This window comes from Zootoca vivipara, chromosome 10 (assembly GCF_963506605.1).
Source record: "Zootoca vivipara chromosome 10, rZooViv1.1, whole genome shotgun sequence".
NCBI lineage: Eukaryota > Metazoa > Chordata > Lepidosauria > Squamata > Lacertidae > Zootoca > Zootoca vivipara.
In genome coordinates, this window is record NC_083285.1 from 68,426,056 (window position 1) to 68,449,832 (window position 23,777).

The window sequence follows — 23,777 nt, forward strand, 5'->3', positions numbered from 1 at the left end:
TTAGGCCCGGAGGCTCATTCTGTAGATGAGTAACCGTAGTCCTCCTGGAGAGCTGTTTCCTTGATGCGCGAGAGAAGTTCCAGGCATCAGATTTAACTGGCTGTGCACTTTGCGGTGCAAGACATGGCCCTCCTCTGCGGAAGAGGTGGGGATTAAAGTTTAAAATGAGTGTTGGAAGCACCTTAGCTTGATCCCAGCCCAGTACTCGTTCTGAGGAGTTGAAGATGTAGATACTGTAGACGTAACTGTTGTGACAGATCTCTTGGCACCATCCACAGATTCTTCAGCATTTGGCATGGATTCATGCAGAGCTAAGCAAATGTGTGTGTTGTCAATTCGTGCTGTGCCATAAACATAAAAAACTGAATCATGGTGCTTAACGCTTCACTCAAAATGCACCCTGGCTTTAAAAAACAGAGATACTTTGCTGCAACCTGCGCAATTTGACAAGCTGTTTGGATTAAAAAAGCAAATTTTATCAATTTGGGAGTGTCGGTCATTTCCCTTGTTGTAGTACGCTTCTTAAATCCCTGAGGCTGTGGAAAAGTTGTCCCTCTTGGCCTCAGTCCTGATGGTTTCCCTTATTTGCAATTTTTGCCATGGTGTGTTTCTGTCCCGCTGCTCTGGGTTGTGACACCAGGGGGAGACGTAACTTCCTTTTATTCTTCGCAGCAGCAAGCTTGCATGCCTGGATTATTCTGAAATGGGCTGGTTTGTGTTGTAGCTTATGCAAGTTCTCTGCCTTTGAAACTCTAAGCTTGCCTCTGAATGCTCAGAATCCCAGGCTTCATTCATGGAGTATAGGAAGAAAGTCTAGCAGCCCCTTTTACTTTAGCACAGGCCTTGAGCCTGCCTTTTTGCCCAGTTGCGAAACTCACTTTGAACATGCGTGAGATAAGGAAAGCTGTACTTTGCCTCCCTCTTCTGGTCTTGCAGTTTCTCCCTGGGAAGCTGTAAGTTGCTTTCAGAGACCAGAGCTACAGGTTTCGCCTGAGAATTTGAGGGATTCCATGCAAGGCAGAAGCTTGGAGCCAAAGGAGCCTGAATTGTTACTGGCTTCTTAATAGCTTGAATACAACTGATCTCGTCCTGATCTCTTCTCTGCCCGGCCTAGGGAGCTGGGAGGAAGCCACTGCAATGGGTAACTTCTCCCTGCAAATGTTGATAAGGTTTGGGTGCATTCTTGGGAGTCGCACCCATGTCTAAAGATAGTTGCAAAGCCAGTGTGACCCAGTTAGACCCGTCTTCTAGCCTCTGCCATGGACCCATTTTCACTATTTTAGAGCACCAGAAATTCCACAAAACAAGTGGACTCCCTTTTGGGGATTACAGTCATTCTGAATGTGCTAAAGCTCTGGTATGCAACTAGTTTTACTGCAGGACTACTTTGGGAACTTCTCTGACCCTGTGGGCTATAGTTCTCCCCCCCCCCCAGCTCACTTCTGGAAAATGCTATTTATTTATAGGATAGTTATTTTATTTTGCTTACTTATTAATACATACATACATACAAGGAACTCAAGGTACATAGTTCTCCTTTCCCCCATTTTATCCTCACAACAACCCTGTGAGGTATGTTAGGCTTAGAGTTGGTGACTGGCCCCAAGGTCACCCAGTGAGATTCATGGCTGAGTGGAGATTTGAACCCTGGTCTCACCTGGCCTAACACTCTTAACCACTACACCACATACGTATAAACAACACTCTTAATATATATTCCAGGGCAATTCACAGTAAAAATTCATAAGCAGTACTGTATTCATAAATAATAATTAATCAATAAATGAAATAATAAACTTGAATAACTAGTCAGTTGTAAAAGCACCGAAAGTGCTTCAACGACAGTAGAATTACATAATAAAACAGCCAGTGTTTAGAACATGTTGAATTGTAATTTTAAAATCCTCTGGGCGCAGCCCCCTTGCGCTTCTCTTGCCTCTGGATTTGTAGCTTTAGGGCCCAATACAAAGGACTGCCCATCTTTACTGCATATTGCGTGCCGGGCCGGTCTTCTGAGAAAATTCTTCCTTTGCATTTCTCTCCCGCAGTCATTCAAGGAGGACAACTGGTGTGCCACTGGGCTCTTGGTACGCTTCTTAAACACCAGATCTACTCTTTATCTTTCAGAATGACGTGTTTTGGAGGATTTAGGCTTGTTCAAATATCCCACAAGTAGGGAAAGTGTCCAGCTGCGACATACAGCAATAATTGTGCTTTTTGGTATCTTAATGACTGACAGATTTATTGTGACATGCTTTTGTAGGTAAGGAAGTGAGTAAAGGATAGGGGATGGGAGGAGTTAATCCTTGCCTACTAAAAACAGGCATGTGCTTGAGTCCATTTTAAGGTATCTAAAGGAGAAATAGAAAAAAGTAGCTTCAGGCGTGCCCAGAATGCATATGTGTCATATGTGTCATTTTTATACAGGTGTTAATATGAGTGCATGTGCTTACCTGGTAAATCCTCCCATTAAATCCAGTGGAGCTTATTTTCCAGTAAATGTATACAGTAGTAGGTTTACATTTTAAGGTAGCTCCAGTTAACTAGAAACAAACAGCCTATGTTCTCTAGAGATTGTAAGTTAAAGATGCCTCCCGAGTTGAGAATAAGCCTAGTGGCTTAGAATCATAGAGTTGGAAGGATAATTTGGCCCTGTGGGGATCAGTCCAGCGACCGGGGCGTAGTTAGCACCATGCTCTAACCAGCGGAGCTGCATGAAATAGCCTGTGAGCCAATGTCTTTGGTTCAAATCTTACCTTTGCCAGAAACTTGCCAGGTGGGCTTGGACAAACCCAATTTTTCTTTCAAGCTTGCCTCCCATACATTTTTATCCTATCCCTTCCCCCTGTAGGTTTGGGCAGTATACAAGAGCCACCCACCTACCCCACGCTTTAACCCTCGTAACTCTGCGAGAGAACATAATCTCGCTTGCATAAATTGGCAATGACCTCATTGGCACCTGGCCTTTGGAGACCTATGTGGCTGAAGACCCAGACACCTGGAGGAACGTGGGACTCATAGAATTGCAGTGTTGGAAGGAACAACGAGGGTCATCTAGTCCAACCCCCCCGGAAAGCAGGAATCTTTGGGGTTCCTTATTTATTTATTTTGTATTCCCCCCCTGATTATTGGTTGCTGCCATCCAATGTAAGAGCTGTCCTCGTAGGATTGGGGGAGAGCCTGGCATCACCTCTCTTCCTCTCACCTAGAGGGACAGACATGACCGAAGATGAGCAATTGTTGTGCACGAGATGATTAAGCAAAAATGCTGACTCTGGCACGTCAAGCCTTTTTTGTGTGTGTTCTGCATGCCGGTATTTTGCTCTTTGTTCGATTCCGTCCCAGTTCGGCTGTGCAAAGAAATTTATAGCCGCTCTTTGATCGCATGAAACCCTGTCCTGTGGAACTTAATAGTGATCTAAATCAGTCTTCCTTAGCTTGGTGCTCTCCAAATGTTTGGGGTTGCTACTTTTACAATCAACCCTGGGCATTATGATCATGTGGATGCAGCAGAGTCATTTGTGTGGGTTTGCCCGTGATGTTTCCCATTTGGCTGAATCAGAAGAGTGCTGCGTTAAAGGGTCCGTCCTAGTAGGCAGCTGAGGTGTGGTTGGCCCTCCACATTGGCACTGTGGCCGGGAGAGGGCCTTGTCATCTCCATGAGAGTCTTCCTTGTTGACGTCCAATTCCTGGCCTCCAAGCCCAAATCTTTCTAGGCGTGCTGTCTCCCGAACTACTTCTTCCATAGGAAATACCTGATTTCCCTTTTTTGTGGTGCCATCTAGGCCAGGCATCCCCAAACTGCGGCCCTCCAGATGTTTTGGCCTACAACTCCCATGATCCCTAGCTAACAGAACCAGTGGTCAGGGATGATGGGAATTGTAGTCCATAACATCTGGAGGGCCGTAGTTTGGGGATGCCTGATCTAGGCCCATTGCACTTGGTTAGAGGACAGGTCCTCTCTTTGATTGCTGGTGTGAGCAGGAGGGTTGGCAGAGGCGACGACCTACTTGAAGGAAACGAGACACTCTTTCGACTTGCCTGTGGAGAACTCTCTTCCCTTGGTTCTCCTCTGCTGTATTCACTTTCAAGCGTCGCCTTGGGCTCTTTTACGCATTTGCCTGCTGGGTGGCTTTCGGGACAAAGCCAAGCCCGCTTGCAGCCTCCAGATTAATGCATTTGCTGGTAGCTGCTGTGGCGCATTCCCCGCCAAGGGCCTCTTCAAATGCACTTGAGTCTGGTTCTCTTTCCCTCCTTCACAAGACAGCATCTGGGGGCTCAACAATCTTACAAGAGTGTTAGAAACTCAGATATATAACGCAGTCGCCAAATGGCACATTACATCTAGGTTGCAGTTGCCACCACGGAATGCCTAGCTGCCATTTTATTTTGCAATTAAATTATTTTATTATTATTATTACATTTCTATACCGCTTTATATTTTAAAGGGAAAAAAATCTCAAAGCAGTTTACACTTTAAAACTTCAAAAACAACAACAAAAACAACAACAATAATCCAGAACAAAAGAAATTCAAGGTTCAAGGAAAATATTTCATATTTCCCCCTAAGGGACATTTTGCTTTCCCCGTGTTTATTCACCTACTAATTTATATAGCTGCCCCATAGCAGAAGTACTCTAGGAAGCCAGTGTGGTGTAGTGGCTAGAGTGTCGGACTAGGGCCTGGGAAATCTGGGTTCAAATCCCTGCTCAGTCATGAAGCTCAGTGGGTGGCCTCGGGCCAGACACAGCCGCCTAACCTACCTCGCAGGGTCGTTGTTGAGATTGACTGAGGGGGGGGGTGAACCATGTACACCTTGGAGAAAAAGGTGGGAGATAAATGCAACGAATAAGCACTTCTGCTTACCTGTGTTAAGAAAGCTGGAGAGACCAGCCAGATGGAGATGTCACTTGTCAACCTGGCACCCAGAAATCTCCACATAGTCGCAATTGGACCCACACCAGTGTCAAAATGTGCCTGGCCAATTTCTAACGCTGCTCACATACTCGGGATCTTTTGAGTTGTGACCGTTGTTTTTTTTTCATTTTTAAAATTTTATTCCATATTACATCACAATGCAGATACTGTATACCAAAGCCATCCCCACATCATCCCCATCCCCACATATATTTATCATTTATATCCTCAATCAAACGTACAGTAATATTCTTTTGTCCCTCTCCCCTCCCACCTCTGCTGGCATTCTTATGAAACTTTTTGAAAAATCTTTCCTGTGGGTGGTGATTTTGGGCTTTCATAATGGCCCTTCTCTTCCTTCCTCTCCTCAACTGCCTGTTTGGCTCAAAAGTTGGGAGGCAGCGAACTTCCCTAAGTCCAATTCATCCTCTTAGAACACTTTCCTTGCCATAAGACATGACAGCGTTAACGCTGGTAGTCTTTCTGAAGTTTGGTTGTAGTCCAAATCAGGTTTGCCCTTGATTAATTCATTTCAATTCACGTTACTGTTTCGAAACGTTCAAATTGAAATCGCCCCGATGTGCTTGAAACTGGGCGTCAAGTTGTCAACTGCTTTGAGAAGATGACAGCGTGCTCTGAAAGGCGGTTTATAAATCTCCAAACCCATGAAAGAGAAGCGAGTTACGTTGCTTGCCCCAACCAAGACTGTGACCTGGGGGCAGCTTTGAGCAGTCTTGTGGCCTCCCCAGGAAGCAGGTGGGCAGCAATCCCCGCAACTGATGGGGATACCCCAAATCTCAGTCTTTCAGCAAAACACAGAAGAGTGCGGAAGGTTGCTTTCAGGAATCTAAATAGAATTGTGGTACATACATGCAATTACCTCCCCCCCCCCAAACAGTTAACAAACACTTTGGGAATTGGGTTTCTAGTGCAAGGTCTCCTTGTCTGAAAACTCATCAATATTTCAGCCCAATCCTCCAAATAGCTTCTGCAAACTTGCAAACTTGTTTGCCACAAACAAATAAATGTGCCGTGGTGATTTCTACAAAACTTTCCCAAGGCAGCAGCAATACATTTTTTTAAAAAAAAGCCCAGTTCTTTCTCTCCTGTTGTCTGTTTGGCCATTTCAGATCCTCCCAGGAGCCGTTTTCACAGCCCATTTTCAAAAGATTGTCGGTGGGTAACCCAAAGTTGTGCCCTCTGGACGCTGATAGACTGCAAAGCTCATCAGTTGCTTCGAGAGTGGTGCTGATAATGCCAAGGTTTCAGATTCATTCGAGAGTGGTGCTGATAATGCCAAGGTTTCAGATTCATTCCTCGTGTGGGCCACCTGCATATTCCTGCATTGCAGGGGTTTGACTAGATGACCCTTGGGTCCCTTTCAACAGGGTGGATAAAAATCATTGATTTAAACAACAATAATCAAATTTTTAAAATTTAAATTGGATTTTTAAAAAAATTAAATCAAAATTTTAAAATATTATGCTTTTGGAGAAAAAAATCTTTCTAAAGGTAGTTTTCTATTTAAGTTACATTATAGTCCAAAGGCTATTCATCAGGAAATAAGGATTTGTTTTAAGTTTTTCATGTGTGCTAAAACTCAGTTTGAGGTTTTTTTAAAAAATTGTTTAACCACATCAGTTGACAAACCTGGATACATATGCTATAATGTTATTGTTTTAGTTAAATAAATAGTTATTAAGGAAGTAGTTATTTTTCACCTTCCAATAAAGTAGAGCAGAAAAACTGTCCAAATATAGGTAGGTAGCCGTGTTGGTCTGACGCAGTCAAAATTAAAAAATCCTTCCAGTAGCACCTTAAGAGACCAACTATGTTTGTCATAGGTATGAGCTTTTGTATCTGAAGAAGTGTGCATGCAACACGAAAGCTCATACCTATGACAAACTTAGTTGGTCTCTAAGGTGCTACTGGAAGGATTTTTTTATTTTGTTTTGTCCAAATATAAACAGTTAACTTATTAAACCTGACAATAATTTCATAATTATCGGTCTGTGTATTTCTAGCAGTATAACCAGATCAGTAAGTTTGGATATAACTGTAAAAACTGCTCTGAAAATTTATTATTCCAAAAATGAAACCTTCATCTGGTTGCAAATGTTAAGATTATACCAGCAAGAATGAGTCTTTCTGTAAAAACAATTATTTAAACCAAGTCTTACTGACTGGTGATTTAAATCGTGATTCAGACCGATTTGATTTAAATCAAATCTACCCTGCTTTCAGCTCTATGATTCTGTGACCATTTGCCTTGCTGGCTGGGGCTGATAAGAACTGGAGTCCACATCCGCTTCCCCTGAGTTCCTGTGCCACTCAGTGATGCTTGCAACTTTATATGATTCCTGCTGGAGGCTAAAGTGACTGCTTTCATTCCCTCACACTTTTTTGCTGCTGCTGCTGCTGTTATTGTTGTCGTCTAATCGTTTAGTCGTGTCCGACTCTTGGTGACCCCATGGACCATAGCACGCCAGGCACTCCTGTCTTGCACTGCCTCCCGCAATTTGGTCAGACTCATGTTCGTAGCTTTGAGAACACTGTCCAACCATCTCGTCCTCTGTCGTCCCCTTCTCCTAGTGCCCTCCGTCTTTCCCAACATCAGGGTCTTTTCCAGGGAGTCTTCTCTTCTCATGAAGTGGCCAAAGTATTGGAGCCTCAGCTTCAGGATCTGTCCTTCCAGTGAGCACTCAGGGCTGATTTCCTTCAGAATGGATAGGTTTGATCTTCTTGCAGTCCATGGGACTCTCAAGAGTCTCCTCCAGCACCATAATTCAAAAGCATCCATTCTTCGGCCATCAGCCTTCTTTGTGGTCCAGCTCTCACTTCCATACATCACTACTGTACTGGGAAAACCATAGCTGTAACTACATGGTACCATTAAAAGGGAACAGATCTGTCAATTATAGTTTTATATGTTGTACAGCCATGGTGTGTGTGCGTGCCAGCCCCTTGGATCTATTCATTTTTCTACATCTACTCCTTCCCTTTTTCTTGAGGACGGTGGTGTAACATCCTGCCTGGGACTGGAAGGATAGCAGTCTGAGTGCAACAACCTTGCCCCGGAAAAGAGAGTGGGTGTTGAAGGCTGTGTCACGGTTGTTTTCTCTTTGCTTTAAAGGGAGAAAAGCAACTCGTTCTGCACTCCATCCCAGGGAGGGAGGAGAGAGCTGTCCCCACAGGGCCACAAATGACCAACAGTCTTACAAGAGTTTTAGGGAATTCCTAGGAGGAGAAGGAAAGCAGAGTTTGGTTGCAGCATGGTGTATGAGAGCTGCACAGGTCCCTGGCAGAATAGGGGCCAGAGCTGGATGGCTATGGTGGTCAGAGAGTTGGTCGCACACAGATCTGGAACCCCAAAGCCCTGCAGTCCAGGGTGAGGAGGAGAGATCAAGGTCTGGGGCAGCCAAGTCGCCAGCCCAGGCATGCCAAGGAGAGCCAAGGGTGGGAGACAAATCCGTCTACCCAAGGAGCGGGGGGGGGGGATGGGACGACGGCGACGACACAGAGTAGGCGCTTGTGCATGAGGCCTTTGTAGCCTGTTGTTCAGGTTCGGACCCAGGAGAGTTGATGCTGCCCCTTTAGTGGCCTCAAACAGACTTGCTACTGGATAGACTTGCGCCCTATCTGACAGCTTGCTGTAGGTCAGGGATTCCCAAACATTTTGGGGCCCCTGCTCCCTTGGTTGGTTCCATAAACTCATCTGCAGCCCACCCCGACCTATAAAAAGCATAAGTCAGAATAGTGGTTTACGCAACCCACTAAGGCCGTTAATAACACAGTGAAAACAGTAACAGTTAATTGCACGTTTATTCAAAATCCCGTTAAAACTTTAATTAATTCAGCAAACTGGATGGCATCAATCCAGTTTTTCAAAGTCAGATACCGCGTTTCTCCAAAAATAAGACACTGTCTTATATTTATTTTTCCTCAAAAAAAAAACCACGGCGGCTAATTTTCAGGGGATGTCTTATTTTTTTTATTAAGTATGGAACTGCCTATCACTATGGCTTATTTTTGGGGTATGGCTTATTTTAGGAGAAACACGGCAGTCATTTACATCTCCAGTACTTCCTTGTCTCCCCCATGCCATTCACTTCCAAATCTGGGACACCTACTGGGATAATAACTAAAAATCTAATAGCTGAATAATAATAACTAAAAGAATACAAGTTTTTAGGGTCTTTCAAGAGACCAGGGAACTCCTTTGCTGACCGTCCTTTGCAACTGGTCTATGAAATAGGTTCTTTGGAGTTTGAAGCTGCTGATAAACACACACGCACACCCACCACCTAGCTTTTCTGCCCTGATGGCACCATTCCCCCTTTGTCCCGCCCCAAGGTCCACGCCTGGGAGATCTCGGATCAGTTGCTGCAGATCCGGCAGGATGTGGAATCGTGCTACTTTGCCGCTCAAACCATGAAGATGAAGATCCAGACCTCGTTCTACGAGCTCCCGACAGACTCTCATGTCTCGCTGCGGGACTCGCTGCTCACCCACATCCAGAACTTGAAAGACATGTCGCCTGTCATCGTCACCCAGGTGAGCAGTGAACCCCACGTTTGTGGGGAGCAAGTGGCCATTTCGGAAGGAAGCCACCAGCTTGGATGGCTTCTAAAAGGGGCTTCATGGAGGGGTATGTTTTATCGGTGGTTACCGGCTGGGTTGGGTTTGTGTGCTGCCTCCACACATTGAAACCAGTTGCTGAATTGCACAATACCAGTTGCTGAAACCACAGGAGGGAAGAGAGCTCTTGTGCTCGGGTCCTGCTTGCATCTAGTTAGCTAGTGTGAGAACAGGATTCTGGGCTAGTTGGGACCTTACCTTCCAAGTCCCGGACTGCAGAATCCGGGACCGGCAGCCGTGTGACACCGGAAGTTGCCGGTGTTGCTTTGCCCTTCTATGGGCACCAAAAATGGCCGTCGCCGGCTTCAAAAGTCGCATCTACGCATGTCAGGAAGTGCGTCGACGCAACATCCGGTGTCGCTCCGCCCATCTATGGGCACCAAAAATGGCCGACACCGGCAGTCGCGTCTATGCACTTCCGGACATGCGTAGATGCGACTTTTGAAGCCGGCGGTGGCTATTTTTGGTGCCCATAGAAGGGCAAATCGGAAAGGAAAAAAATGGCCGCCGGCAGGAGAAAATAACAGAGAAAAACGGGAGACGAAGTGATACGGGGGACCACTGGGAAAAGGTAAGTAAAAACGGGGTTTTCCCGGAGAAAACGGGGTACTTGGCAGCTATGGTTGGGACACTGGCCTGAACCTGCAGGCTCATCTGATGCTCTTAAGACCTATTGGCCCTGGCAGCTCAGTGGACTGTCAAAAGGTAGCCTGCCTCTTCCTCAGTCTACCTCTGAATACCAGTCCGGTTGACCAGGGAGCAACAGCGGGCACCTGCCTTTAGCTTTCGTGTCTGTCTTGGGGGCTTCCTGGCTGGTTAGTGTCAAGCAGGGTTCTTGGACTTGATTGACCCCTTGGTCTGAACTCATCCAGCAGGCAGCTCTTACATGAACTGAAAGCCAGGCGCAATTGCAGCAGACTGTTTCTTGGGGCGGGGAGCTAGATATTTTAGCAGGAAGCAGGCACTTTTGACTTGTGTTCTCCCACTGCCTCTCTCCCCTTGCAGCTTGCGTTAGCCATAGCAGACCTCGCCCTACAGATGGCCTCCTGGAAGGGCTGTGTGCACACGCTGGTTGAAAAGTAAGTGGCCCTCTTTTTCAAATCTCCCTCTTCTCCCCACCTCCAGTTAAACCTTCTATACCCAGTAATGGTTTTGCAAAGTGCTGATGACATGAGATGGCCCCGTGTGTGAAGTGGGGAACCCAGATGAGGTGCTTCTGTGTAAATGCAGATTCTCGTGGGGTGGGCTGCTCTTCTGGGCCTTCGGAAACGGCTTCCAACCACACGGGGAGCTGCATGTCACAGGTGGGAGAGGTTTAGTGGGTCTGGGGGACTGCCTGTTGGTTGGTTCGTGCTTTGCTTTTTCATGCACATGGTTGTGTTCCGACTGCCAACCTGAAACTTAACAGAAAACGCTGAAGGGTAAAGTTGATTTAGGGACAGCACCTCCAGTGTTTGCTCACAAACAGGCAGCCGTCAAAGGTGTATTTAAACAAAACAGTGTTTGTGATCTTGGTCAAAGTGGGGAAGGGCAGAGGCGAAATGATAATCTTAATGGCGGGGGCTAGGGACCATCAATGACAAGGTTCTGCCCCACATACTCATTAAGCGTACCAGTATATGAGCCAACTCCTAGGGGCTGAGGTCCCTTTGGCCCCCAATAAAATATTTGAGGGCCCTCCCCTGTGTTGATGGGGATTGCCATTCATATGGTGTGCGTGCGCCGTGCTGTTGATTGTTTATGTGGGATGTGGGGCAGGGCTTGCTCCCCCCCCAATATTTTATGCAAGCTGGCACCCTGGGTACCACTGATGGTGATAAAGATGGGACACTAATCACAGGCCAGCTAGAAGATCGTAATCTTAATTTGGGGAAGGAAGGACCGTAGCTCAGTGGCAGAGCATCCGCCTTGCATGCCCAGCTTAAGTCCCCAATGGCATCTCTGGGTAGGGCTGGGAGAGAACCCACCCTGGAATCCTAAAGAGTTGCTGCCTGTCAGTGTAGACAGCACTGAGCTAGATGGACCAAGGGCAGGTTCCTGTGCTAATAGGCAGACTGGACCCAAACTGCGTAGGGCTTTAAAGGCCTCAACCGGCTTTGAATCAGGCTCTAAATATAGCATTGTACATGCAGCAGTATTTCTGACTTCCTTTTCAACATCTTCACTCACTCTTAAACCATATTCTTAAGCCAGCCTGTTGTCTATGCAGAACTGGCTTGACCGAATGAGAATATAGGTTACAGCTGCGATAAACAGTCCAAATTCTTTCAGAGCCGAGAAGCAGTATTCTTAATTTCCTTGGAAGACAAAACCGTAAAGCCAGATAGATTAAGGGTGGGTGGGTGGGAACCTAGACAACTGCAACTCTGTTACTTGCCACAGAGGTAGGGGTGCAAATTTGTGGTTTTTTTTTAAAAAAAAGCACGAAAATATATTTATCATGTTTTTTCCTGCTCCTGCATGGGACTTCCAGGATTGCTTAACTGAGGGACTGATCAAGTCCAAACCCGCATAGCATTAGTAGTTCTTAGGCAATCGCCCAGGCTCTTCTGCCCAGCTAGGACAGCCACCCTCTGCAATCGGGAGCCCTGATTGCTGGTTGGCTGGGGGGCACCCCTAGCAGCAGTCCCCTTTCATTGCCGTCTCATGTTTCTCTTCCCTTCCCTGGCCCCAACTCCCCTCCTCCCTCCTCCCTCGCCCTGGAACCCCAGGTACAACAATGATGTGACCTCACTGCCCTTCCTACTGGAGATCCTGACCGTGCTGCCAGAGGAGGTCCACAGCCGGTCCCTGCGCATCGGAGCCAACCGCCGCACTGAGATCATCGAAGACTTGGCTTACTACTCCAGCACGGTGGTCTCTCTGCTGGTAGGGAGCCAGGAAAGGGGAAGACCCTGGGAGCTGGTTGGGTGGAGTGGTTAGAGTACTCGACATGGAGGTGGGAAGGTCTGGGTTCAAATCCCCACTTAGCCCTGGAGTTCAGTGGGCAACCTGGGGCCTACCAATCTATCTCAGCCTAGTCTACCTCCCTGGACAACTGTGAAGTTAAAGTTGCATGCTCCTGAGGTGTGTTGTCTGGTGTCTAGGGCCTGGTAACTCATAGGCTGCCTGCAAAGGAATTGGGGAGGGGGGGGTATTGCTTTCTTTTTTCAATTTATTGAGATTCTTTTTTAGCTTAGCAAAAATTACATAGAATTGTAGAGTTGGAAGGAATCCCCCCAAGGGTCATCTAGGCCAACCCCCTGCAATGCAGGAATCTCAACTAAAGCATTCACGACGGGTATATCCAATTTGTGCATAAAAAACCGCCAAACAAGAAGAGTCCAGACATGTAAGACATAACTTAGCTATGAACCTCGCTCCAGTGGTGCTAGTGGGTGCACAGAAAAAGGACAAAATCCAAACAGGCAGCAATATGTAAAGCCATTGAATTTATAGATTTATAGATTTTAAACTAAGAACCAAAACTGTTCAGGTTGTAATGCCTGTCCACAATGGGTGGTGGAGATCTGGGGGGGAGCATTGCTCCCTGTTGTCTCAAAAGAAACTCCAGAAGCGGAGACCAATTGACTGAAAGTGATGTTTTAGATTTAACCCCTCTTAAGTTGTCTGTTACGCTCTGTAGCTTTTCCTACAACCCCTAACTGCCATGACCATTGCTTTTTGATCTCCCAGCCAGAGCCAGCACATTGGCCAAGTTTACCCCCCCCCTTTATTTTTGGGGTGCTAGAATATCCTGGGGAATTGCAGCCTGGATGCCACTCTCCAGGCCAATTAACTAAACATTGCCCAGTCAATTAACTTGGACGCTGCAGCTTTTCTCTTTTGTCTTAATTCTTCACCTAAAGTTTTGGTTGATTCCACTTGTCGATTAAGGAGGTGACTTGCTTTCAGCCCATATTGAAATAGCGGCAGCTTTTCTCAGAAAGAGATGAGCTTTGAGGAGAAATGGGTCGAGGACAGGATGTGCCAAGAAACTCGCTGGACAGCCCTCCCCCAGTTTAAAATGGAGGGATTTCTCTCCCCCCTTCCCCTGGCGCCCTGCAGTGATCCAGGCTCAGTGTTTGACTAAGACAGCAAAGCTGCTGAGACCAGCATGGTCTCTGTCTGCCTGATTTTGCTGAGGCTCCACTTTTGAGTCACTCGGGGTGAGCTGGAATAACTTGCCCACTGACTGACGTGTCTCCTGGCACGATGCACTTCCTGTTTGGGTCCTTCCTGCATTCCCTGGTTCCCTCTGTGAATCCCAGAGGGCACTGCAGGCCTTGGCTGCTTTTCTCTCTCTACTGTCCCTGGAATAGGGGCTGGCAACCTTGAGAGTTGTTACATTAGACAGAATTCAGGGACACCCCCCCCCCATCTCGGAAGGCTGCCCAGGGAGCGGCAGTGCTGGCAAAGAGCAGCCCTCTACGATGCATGGCCCGTTTTGGAGTCCAGCTGCCATCAGCCAGCACAGCTTGCCATACTGCAAAACAGCTGGAGGGCACCTGCATGTGAGCTGCGGATTGCAGACACACACATGCGCAGATTGCATCGTTGGGGATGTGCTGAGCCCCCCCCCCATCAGCACCGCTGCGAGGTCTCCCTAGCCTCCCTCTCCCAATTTCCTTTTCTTCCCTGCAGATGACCTGCGTGGAGAAGGCGGGCAATGACGAGAAGATGCTCATTAAGATCTTCCGCTGCCTGGGCAGCTGGTTCAACCTGGGCGTCCTCGACAGCACCTTCATGGCCAACAGCAAGTTGCTGTCGCTGCTCTTTGAGGTTCTGGTGAGTTTTCTGGGGTCCCTCGTCTCTTGCAGAGGACAGCCTGGCTCAGTGGCCGGGCAGCATCTGTCGGGGAACAATGGCATTGGGGAGGCACTTAAGTGCAGGCATGGTTGCTGCAAAGGCCTCATTTGGGCAGCTCTTGAAGGGAGAGCTTATGCTAGGATACAATCAGCTACTGAAATGTCCTGATGTGTGCATAGTCCCCTCTTTCTCTGTTTCTGTGCCTGCCTGCAGCTTACTGCGTGTTCACAGAACAGGAGGGGGCTCCCTCTGCAGTGGAATCAAAGAGCTAGAAAGAACCCAAAGGCTCTCTAGTTCCCCCCCTTCTACTGAGACGTGGGGGCCGCCTGCCCACCAGAGCATTAGTGCTGCAGAAAAGAGCTTGCAGTGCCTTCTGCAGTCAAACCACGTCTACTGCAAAAAGCAGTGCTCTTCCTCTTCCTCCTCTAGCAGCCCACTGTCTCTGCCCATTTGATGCAGAAGTGGGGGTCGTGGGGGAATCTCCTTCAAAGGTGGGGGTGCTTTTACAGTAAAGAACCGTGCTGGCTGGGGCTGATAGACGTTGCAGTCCAAAACAGGCTCCGGGTTGGCTGAAGGCTGTTTTTGAAAGAGTTCTATCACTTCAGTCCTTTTCCTTTCCCCCCCAAGACTTGCGTCTTCCACCCTCTGTATCCTGGACCACATTTGCCTCGCTTTACTTGTTCCTTTGTTGTCTTCTGATGCTGCCCTTTACCCTTTTAGCATTGTTGCTTTTTGGACCTCACACTCCCTGTTTGAGCAGGTGGTCTTGGGTCGTTTCTGTGTTCCATATATCTGTTCGTAGGCTACGCAGACGTTACACAGAAGTCCTCGTGGAAGGAAAGAGTGTGCATAACCAAGACCCGTCTCTCTGTCTTTGTGCTGGGGTGGGGTGGGGGCACAGCCTGGATGAGATCCCTGCAGCGGAGGATTAAGCTCAGTTCCCTCCCTCTGGTGCCTTTCAGCAACAGGACAAGACCTCAACGAACCTGCACGAAGCTGCCTCCGACTGCGTCTGTTCCGCGCTCTACGCCATTGAGAACGTGGAGACCAACCTGCCCCTGGCCCTGCAGCTCTTCCAGGGGGTCCTGACGCTTGAGGCTGCCTACCACATGGCTGTGGCTCGCGAGGATTTGGACAAGTGAGTTTCCGGAGTAACCATTTACGGGGAGCGTGGTCTGTGCACGGCAGGTTCAGGAGAGGAAAGATAGAATTTGGATTTCTGTGCTGGATTTCTGCTTCCAGTTTTCAAGTTGTCTTGTGTTTTAAACAGACACAATATGGTTTTAGCAACCCAAGAAGTGTTCCCATTTGGATTTGGGACTTCGAACAGTACACCTGCTCTGTCCTCTCCGCTGCCTGCTTCCGAAAGTTCTCTTTCAAAAGTGGGCTGCGGTTTTAATTTGTATACTGCCCTTAGCTAATTCACGAGGGGCAGGTTTTTGTTTTTGTTTTTTTAAAAGGCCTTTCAATCCTTATTTATTTTCGCAAGCCCAAATCCCCCCCTGGGCATGTTGAACTAGCTGTGTGTGTCCTAGGATCCTGAGTAAAGTTTCAAGCAACAATTCCCACCCTGAAAGGGGCACTCTGCCTCTGCAGGAGCCCATTCCTGTTAAGAAATGTATGCTCCAGCTAGAGATGGGAAGGCCTGGGGAAAAACCAGAAAAATGCGGGGACGGGACACACAGATTTTTCCCCAGAGCCGCTTGAAAAAAACAAACAGAAAAACCTGCCCACCCTTTTCCATCCCCCCCAAGGCCTTCCCATCCCTAGCTCTGGCTATTTTTAAAACCAGTGTCTGTCTATATATTTAACACTCTCAAGCTGTAACTATGTGCTGTGTGAAGAACTGCTTCTTTTTATCTGTCCTGAATTAGGAGAGAGGGGAAAAAACATTTTCTCTCCCCACTTCCTCTGTGCCATGCTTAAGTTTATAAACTTCTAACGTGGCACCTCTTACCCGCCTTTTCTCTAAATTGGTGTTGCCAAAGACTTGCATGCAGAGCGGGTGATCTCCTGCAGAGCTTGTTCCCGTTCCCATGGGGGGGGGGGCGGGCTGTGGCAGCCAGCACAGATGTGAGAGCAGGAGAGCAGTGGTAAATGGGGGGGGGCAATGAATAATGTCCTGTTGCCCTGCCTGCCTGCCTGCCTGCGATGGGCATTTCCATGGCAAAGGCTGTGGCTTGCTGACTTGGAGCACTGCTTACCTCTAATTTCCCCCCTTTCAGAGTTCTCAATTACTGCCGGATCTTCACGGAACTCTGCGAGACCTTTCTGGATAAGATTGTTTGCACCCCAGGCCAAGGTCTGGGGGACCTGCGGACAATAGAACTGCTCTTGATATGCGCGGGTCACCCGCAGTATGAGGTAGGAAGGCCTCCCCTCCTGCCCCTTCAGTTTCCGGGTTGTTGGCATGGTGGAGGCACCCGCAGGGTGGGCCATTCATTCAGGCAACGGGAGGGTGCTGGGTGATGTTGTGTTGTGCACACGGAGAGGGAGGAACAGTTTAAAAGGGTCTTCTGATTTTAGTATGGAAATCTGTTCCCATATATTTAGTTCTAGATGTCCCTTTCTACGTTTGCTTTATTGGGAACATTTAATACACCTTCTTACGTACTAAAACAAACAAACGAATGAGGTCTGGCTCCGAGGGCCTTCTGGTGGCTCCCTCACTGCAAGAAGCAAAGTTACAGGGAACCAGGCAAGAGGGCCTCCTCGGTGGTGGCACCTTCAGATGTCAAGGAGATAAAGAACCGCATAACTTTTAGAAGGCATCTGAAGGCAGCTCTGTATCGGGAAGTTTTTAATGTTTGATATTTTACTTTGTTTTTATACATGCTTTGAGCTGCCCAGAGTGGCTGGGGTATGATGATGATGATGATGATGATGATGATGATGATGATGATGATAAATATAGAGAAAAGGTTTTTTTAAAATAAAAAAAATTCTAGGAAATAAATAATAAATAAATGGGTCTCTTGCCAACTACAGGTGGTGGAGATTTCCTTTAACTTCTGGTATCGGCTGGGGGAGCACCTGTACAAGACGGAGGACATCGTCATCCACAGCATCTTCAAAGCCTACATCCAGAGGCTCCTTCACGCCCTGGCTCGGCACTGCCAGCTTGATCCGGACCACGTAAGTCCGCCTCTCCTTCCTGGTCCCCAAACACCCCTGCGCCTCCTTTGCACTTGGCCCGCAGGAAGGGAGCGCTGGTAGTTATTTACGCTCCCTCCCTCTTCCCTCCTTTGTTTTCCTCTGCTAGGAAGGAATTCCCGAGGAGACGGACGACTTTGGAGAGTTCCGGATGAGAGTATCAGACCTCGTGAAGGACTTGATCTTCCTGGTTGGCTCTGTGGAGTGTTTTGCCCAGGTGAGAGGGGAACAGGTTGGTCTTGTGTGGCTACCCGAAACGCCACCGGCGTCTCCTTCTGGCTTTTGAGGGTGGTTTGGGTGGAGGAGTTGAAGGGGCTTTGCTTCCCAGTGCGTGTCCGCTCGTTAATTCCTTACCTTTGTATAGTTTGTTATTTATTTTTAAAGGGTGGAATTCAACGTAGCACTAAGGTGATTGTTTCATGGGCGCTGATCTGCGGGGTTCTCCCAGTCCTCCAAAGCAGATTTTTTTTTTGGGGGGGGGGGGACAGGAGTCCTTTTGCTGACTTCTGCTAATGCAACTCTGTAGTGGAATCCGACCCAACGTGATTTATTTCATAATTTTAATGATTTCCGCTCTTTTCCAAGTCTGCCTTTATTGCTATTTTCTGTGACTGCTTTATAGCGTTTTATGTAAATTTCTTTGAGCTGCGGTTCCCCAAATCTGCAGACCACCAGTGGTCTGCGAGCTTCGTTCAAGGGTTCACAGTGTGTCTGTAAAAATACAAAACCATACAACATCCGGCGCAGCTCATTACAATTGCTACAATGGCAGAAAAATTATTAAGTGGTTTGCCAAGACAGTTAGTGATTCCCAAGTGAGATAAAAGGTTTGGGAACCACTGGTTAAAGGAGATTATTTTAATTGAACAGCACATACATCTTGCTAAATATGTTTTTTTACAAAGTACAACCCACTTTCACTGGCATGCCCTTTGTTGGTCCCTGGGGCCATTTACCCCCTTCTGTTTTCCCCAGTCATACACCCACTTTGACTACATTAATTCTTCGCTGCCCTTGAGCTCCAAAACCTTCAATCTGCTCCTCTTTCGAACTGGCCGGAAAGTCCGTCCTAACAGTGACTTTATGGTTAGGGTTCATCCATGAAAAGGCTCGTGTCCCTGAATACTTCTTCTTGTTGTTGTTGTTGTTTAGTCGTTTAGTCGTGTCCGACTCTTTGTGACCCCATGGACCATAGCACGCCAGGCACTCCTGTCTTCCACTGCCTCCCGCATTTTGGTCAAACTCATGTTCGTAGCTTCAAGAACACTGTCCAACCATCTTGTCCTCTGTCGTCCCCTTCTCCTTCTGCCCTCCATCTTTCCCAACATCAGGGTCTTTTCCAGGGAGTCTTCTCTTCTCATGAGGTGGCCAAAGTATTGGAGCCTCAGCTTCAGGATCTGTCCTTCCAGTGAGCACTCAGGGCTTATTTCCTTAAGAATGGAGAGGTTTGATCTTCTTGCAGTCCATGGGACTCTCAAGAGTCTCCTCCAGCACCATAATTCAAAAGCATCCATTCTTTGGCGATCAGCCTTCTTTATGGTCCAGCTCTCACTTCCATACATCACTACTGGGAAAACCATAGCTTTAACTATACGGACCTTTGTCGGCAAGGTGATATCTCTGCTTTTTAAGATTCTGTCTAGGCTTGTCATTGCTTTTCTCCCAAGAAGCAGGCGTCTTTCAATTTCGTGACTGCTGTCACCATCTGCAGTGATCACTGAATACTTAATTCTTGTATTTTTTCTTCTTTTGCAGCTGTATGCTACCCTGAAAGAGGGCAACCCTCCGTGGGAGGTGACGGAAGCCGTCCTCTTCATCATGGCCTCGATAGCCAAGAGCGTTGACCAGTGAGTATCACCAGCACCGTCATGGGGGAGGGGGTGGGCCACGGACCTTGAATTCCTTTTTGCCTTTGTGTGTGTATCCTAGTCACCAGCCAGTGGCCTTTGGGTCAAACTCATGCCATGATCTATTCACTGCACTCTCCGCAGCGAGGGCTAGAAACAGGAAACCTTTTTCTTTCTGCAGTCACTTTCTGCCCACTTTGCGAAAGCGAGGCTCTCCGCTCAGGCCCCCGTTATGGACTAGCTGCTTGCAGAGCTTTGTTGTTTTTTGTTGCTGTGGAGTAATTGTCATTTCCTGCTCTCAGGGAGAACAATCCGACACTGGTGGAGGTGCTGGAGGGGGTGGTACGCCTGCCTGAATCGGTGCACACGGCCGTCCGCTACACTAGCATCGAGCTGGTTGGCGAAATGAGCGAAGTTGTGGACAGGAACCCCCATTTCCTTGGTGAGTGCAAGGGAGCTGCCAAAAGGCCCCCAGAGCTGGGCCTCAGCATCAGGGTTGGACGATGGGGGTGGAGACACTTTGAATTGTGCTTGGGAACGTACTGGGAGCCAATGTAGGTCTCTCAGGACCGGTGTTATATGGTCTCGGCAGCCGCTCCCAGTCACCATTCTAGCTGCCGCATTCTGGATTAATTGCCGTTTCCGAGTCACCTTCAAAGGTAGCCCCACGTAGAGCGTGTTGCAGTAGTCCAAGCGAGAGATAACCAGAGCATGCACCACTCTGGCGAGACAATCTGTGGGCAGAGAGGGTCTCAGCCTGCGTACCAGATGGAGCTGGTAGACAGTTGCCCTGGACACAGTTGGTATGTTGGGCGGGGGGGGGTTGTTGTTGTTTTATTATGCATTTTGTGTTCTCATTTTTGTATTTTTATGTTGTTAACTGCCCTGTGATCTTTGGATGAAGGGAAATAAATAAAATAAAATAAAAAATAGAATACCTCCTCTCTCCCTGCAACAGATCCTGTGCTTGGCTACCTGATGAAAGGCCTCTGTGAGAAGTCCTTGGCCTCAGTGGCGGCCAAAGCCATCCACAACATCTGCTCCGTGTGCAGAGACCACATGGCCCAGCACTTCAGCGGCTTGCTGGAAATCGCACGTTCCCTGGACTCCTTCATGCTCTCGCCCGAAGCAGCTGTGGGGCTCCTGAAAGGTACGTGCTCCTTCCGCAGCGGGGGGGGGGGGCGGGGGCAGCCAGCCCTACAGGGGAGGAGAGGGGGCTTCCCTGGACCACGTCTTTGCTGTCCTCCTGCAACAGCACAGCCTGTTTTGAAGGCCCCTTGCCTCTGGAAAGCTAGCATGCCAGGAATACTGGCACAGCGTAGCCTTCTCGCTGACATGCTTGTCTTCTACAAGCAGAGTGCTTTGACAGTGTTTTGCTAAGTGCAGAGTACACCTCAGTGTTGTCTACACTGGCCGGCAGCTGCTCTCCAGGGTTTCCGGCCAAGGTCTCTCCCATGTGAGACCGCGGAGGGCTGCTGTCAGTTCGGCCGTTTGAGGCTGAGTTTAGTCCCTGGGCTGGTTTGGTTGATGAAGTGACCACACCTCCCCTTGTTCTTCAGGGACTGCCTTGGTGCTGGCTAGGCTCCCGCTGGAGAAGATCTCGGCGTGTCTAAGTGAACTTTGTGCCGTTCAGGTGATGGCGCTGAAAAAGGTACGGGGCCTGAGGGCCGGCTGAGCATGGCTGCCTTACCTGAAGGGAGGGAGGGCTTCCTGGGGGAAATAAGCTTTGGGACAGAAACTGGTAAAGGAGGACTTGGAAGGAAGCCCTCGCCGTTTGGAAGAAAGGCAAGCACTTTTTTAAAACGCACATTTTGCTTGTTTTGCTCAAAGGGGTAGGGATTGTCCCCAAAGACCATCTCTTTCCCTACAGACCCTCCTGGGTGTTAGGATTAGCAAAGGGGGCCCTCTGGGTAGTTGGGGGTCGGTGTGGCCTAGGAGGCGGCCTTCTCTGTAGCAGCCCCATAAGTTGCGGAAATCCCCACAGAGGTGCGCCTTGCGCCTTCATGGTACAGTTTCCGACGTTCTCTGAAGAAGCACCTCTGTCCATTGACCCTTGACACCTGAGATACCTTGTTTTCAGGACCCCCCTGCCTGTTCTTTTGACTATAGTTCAATTTTTCCCCCAACGGTTTTTAATAACTGGATTTTAAGCTGGACCTGGGACGCAGGTGGCGCTGTGTGTTAAACCACAGAGCCTAGGGCTTGCCGATTAGAAGGTTGGCGGTTCGAATCCCCATGACGGGGTGAGCTCCCGTTGCTCGGTCCCTGCTCCTGCCAACCTAGCAGTTCGAAAGCACATCAAAGTGCAAGTAGATAAATAGGTACCGCTACAGCGGGAAGATAAACGGCGTTTCCATGCGCTGCTCTGGTTCACCAGAAGTGGCTTTGTCATGCTGGCCACATGGCCTGGAAGCTGTATGTCGGCTCCCTCGGTCAATAACGCGAGATGAGCGCCGCAACCCCAGAGTCGGTCACTAGGTAAAGTTACCTTTACCTAAGCTGGACCTGCTGGTGAAGGTTGGGTAACAAATGAAGCCATAGTAGTGGTGGTCATCATCTTGACTTGCCTCTCAAAATGCCATCCCCATTTAATAAAGTGCGTCACTCCCAGCCACCCCCAAGTTGCGCCTCAAATTATCAGCCATGCGATTGGGGCAAGGGGTTGGCTCAGGGACTGCCGCTGCCACTCTGTGCCCATCAGTGGTCTTTGCCATGTGCTGCTTTGCCCGTAAGAGTGCAAAGTGGGGCTTGACCATGGAGCCCCCCTCCCCAAGTGCTGGCCACAAGGCAACATTTTCTTGGCCATCCTCCTTGTGAGCCGTCTTGTGTGTCTTCTCTATTTTCCAGCTGCTCTCTCAGGAGCCGAGCAATGGCCTCTCCTCAGACCCCACTGTGCCCCTAGATCGCCTTGCTGTTATATTTAGGTAAGAAGCTGTTGGGGACCGGGGTCTCTCCCCCTACCCATGGGGTTGGGGGGGTGACAATAACCATCGGGCTGCTCACCCGAAACAGCGGGTGCATCTTCCTCTGGAGGTCTTCGATCAGGATCTCCTGGACAATCTCCCAACACCTGCACCAATGGAGCTGAAATTCTGTGGTTGGGAGGTGAAATTGTGGCAGTGGGGGGGAGAGTCCCAGATAACCCTCCTCCACCCCCCACTTCAGTCTTCTGCTCTGCTTGCCTCCTCCCTCCTTCTCCCCTCACAACTTCCCTCCTCTCTCATCCTTCTGTCCAGGCTCCTTTGGGAAGAGCCGCACAACAGAGCTTCAGCTAGTTTAATAGCAGCTCCCTTTCCCCCATAAACCCATATATTTCCGGGCCGGGATGGGGAGCAACAGAGCGGCCCACATAGGGATCTCTGGGAGAATTCTGGGTTTGCCAAAGGTCAGTCCCTGGGATCGTTTGGCAGAAACCATAGCAGTTGACAGGACACTATTAGGAAAGCGGAGATAAGTTTGCTGGGCTGCTGGCTAAATCTGCAAGGGCCTCTCCTCATCTACCGGTAGAAATAACCGATAAATTGCAAGAACTCAGGCCAAATAAAGGTAAATTCCAGTAAAAATCAGGATAAGGCCCTGTTTCGACTATTCTTCGTCAGCTGGAATAAAGCACAGACAAGCTATCTTTGTACATTATAAGCAATTTAACTCTTTATTTAGAAAACAGAATGTAAGTTTGATGTAAGGTTAGTTACTCACAGATATACCTGTTATGTTCATTTAAACATAGTCTCTGTTTTTTACATATGATAAAACTTTATGTTTAGAGATCTGAATGAATAAGGAGAATTATTCTAAGATTCATTTCAACTTTCTCAATATTCCAGCTGACGAAGAATACTCGAAACAGGGCCTTGTCCTGATTTTTACTGGAATTTACCTTTATTTGCCTTCAACATTGGGATTGATTCCCATTTAAACTCCACATCACATCAATAAAACCTTGTGAAGATTTATTTGAAATCCATCTTCTTTTGGCCTGAGTTCTTGCAATTTATCAGTTATTTCTGGACTTTCCCAAAACCTCCCCTCATCTAGCCATGCCTCACAACTCTGCAGCTCTGTTCTTGCTTCTCTGACTTTAAATCTGTTGCCGCTAGCCTGATTTGGGAAGCAGCGATCTGTTCTTGGCCTTTGCAAGTTCAAAGGTGGCTGCTCTCCAGTCTTCCCCAGTGTCCTGCTCTTCGCATATCCAAGTGTTGTTGTGCTTTCCTTCCCCTGCACTTGGTTACTGGCAGCTGATTCTGTCCAACTCCATTCTAAGGTCTTGCCTTTTGGGGCTGCGGTTAGATCTGCAAGGGGCCCCTTTCCCCACCTCTTGAAGTTTCAGGATGGGCCAACATGTCAGCCAGACATCTCTCAGATCTATGCTGGTTTGCTTTTTTTGGAAGTAGGGGACAGTGTCTTTGCAGTCCTCCTTCCCTGGGGCAATTG

The 23,777-nt window shown here is 48.3% G+C and overlaps 1 protein-coding gene across 2 annotated transcripts in view; it reads left to right on the top strand.

Annotated features, from left to right (window-relative positions):
* The window catches only part of TNPO3 (transportin 3), a 36,978-nt gene that overhangs the window by 1,644 nt on the left and 11,557 nt on the right, over positions 1 to 23,777 (top strand). For both annotated transcript variants that reach the window (XM_060279260.1, XM_060279261.1), the window contains exons 2-14: positions 9,271 to 9,471; positions 10,561 to 10,634; positions 12,267 to 12,423; positions 14,179 to 14,322; positions 15,306 to 15,481; positions 16,569 to 16,707; positions 17,332 to 17,478; positions 17,606 to 17,713; positions 19,252 to 19,343; positions 19,646 to 19,785; positions 20,302 to 20,493; positions 20,903 to 20,994; positions 22,191 to 22,267. In XM_060279260.1, coding sequence (XP_060135243.1) covers positions 9,271 to 9,471; positions 10,561 to 10,634; positions 12,267 to 12,423; positions 14,179 to 14,322; positions 15,306 to 15,481; positions 16,569 to 16,707; positions 17,332 to 17,478; positions 17,606 to 17,713; positions 19,252 to 19,343; positions 19,646 to 19,785; positions 20,302 to 20,493; positions 20,903 to 20,994; positions 22,191 to 22,267 — 1,739 coding nt within the window. The remainder of the gene's footprint in view (positions 1 to 9,270; positions 9,472 to 10,560; positions 10,635 to 12,266; positions 12,424 to 14,178; positions 14,323 to 15,305; positions 15,482 to 16,568; positions 16,708 to 17,331; positions 17,479 to 17,605; positions 17,714 to 19,251; positions 19,344 to 19,645; positions 19,786 to 20,301; positions 20,494 to 20,902; positions 20,995 to 22,190; positions 22,268 to 23,777) is intronic.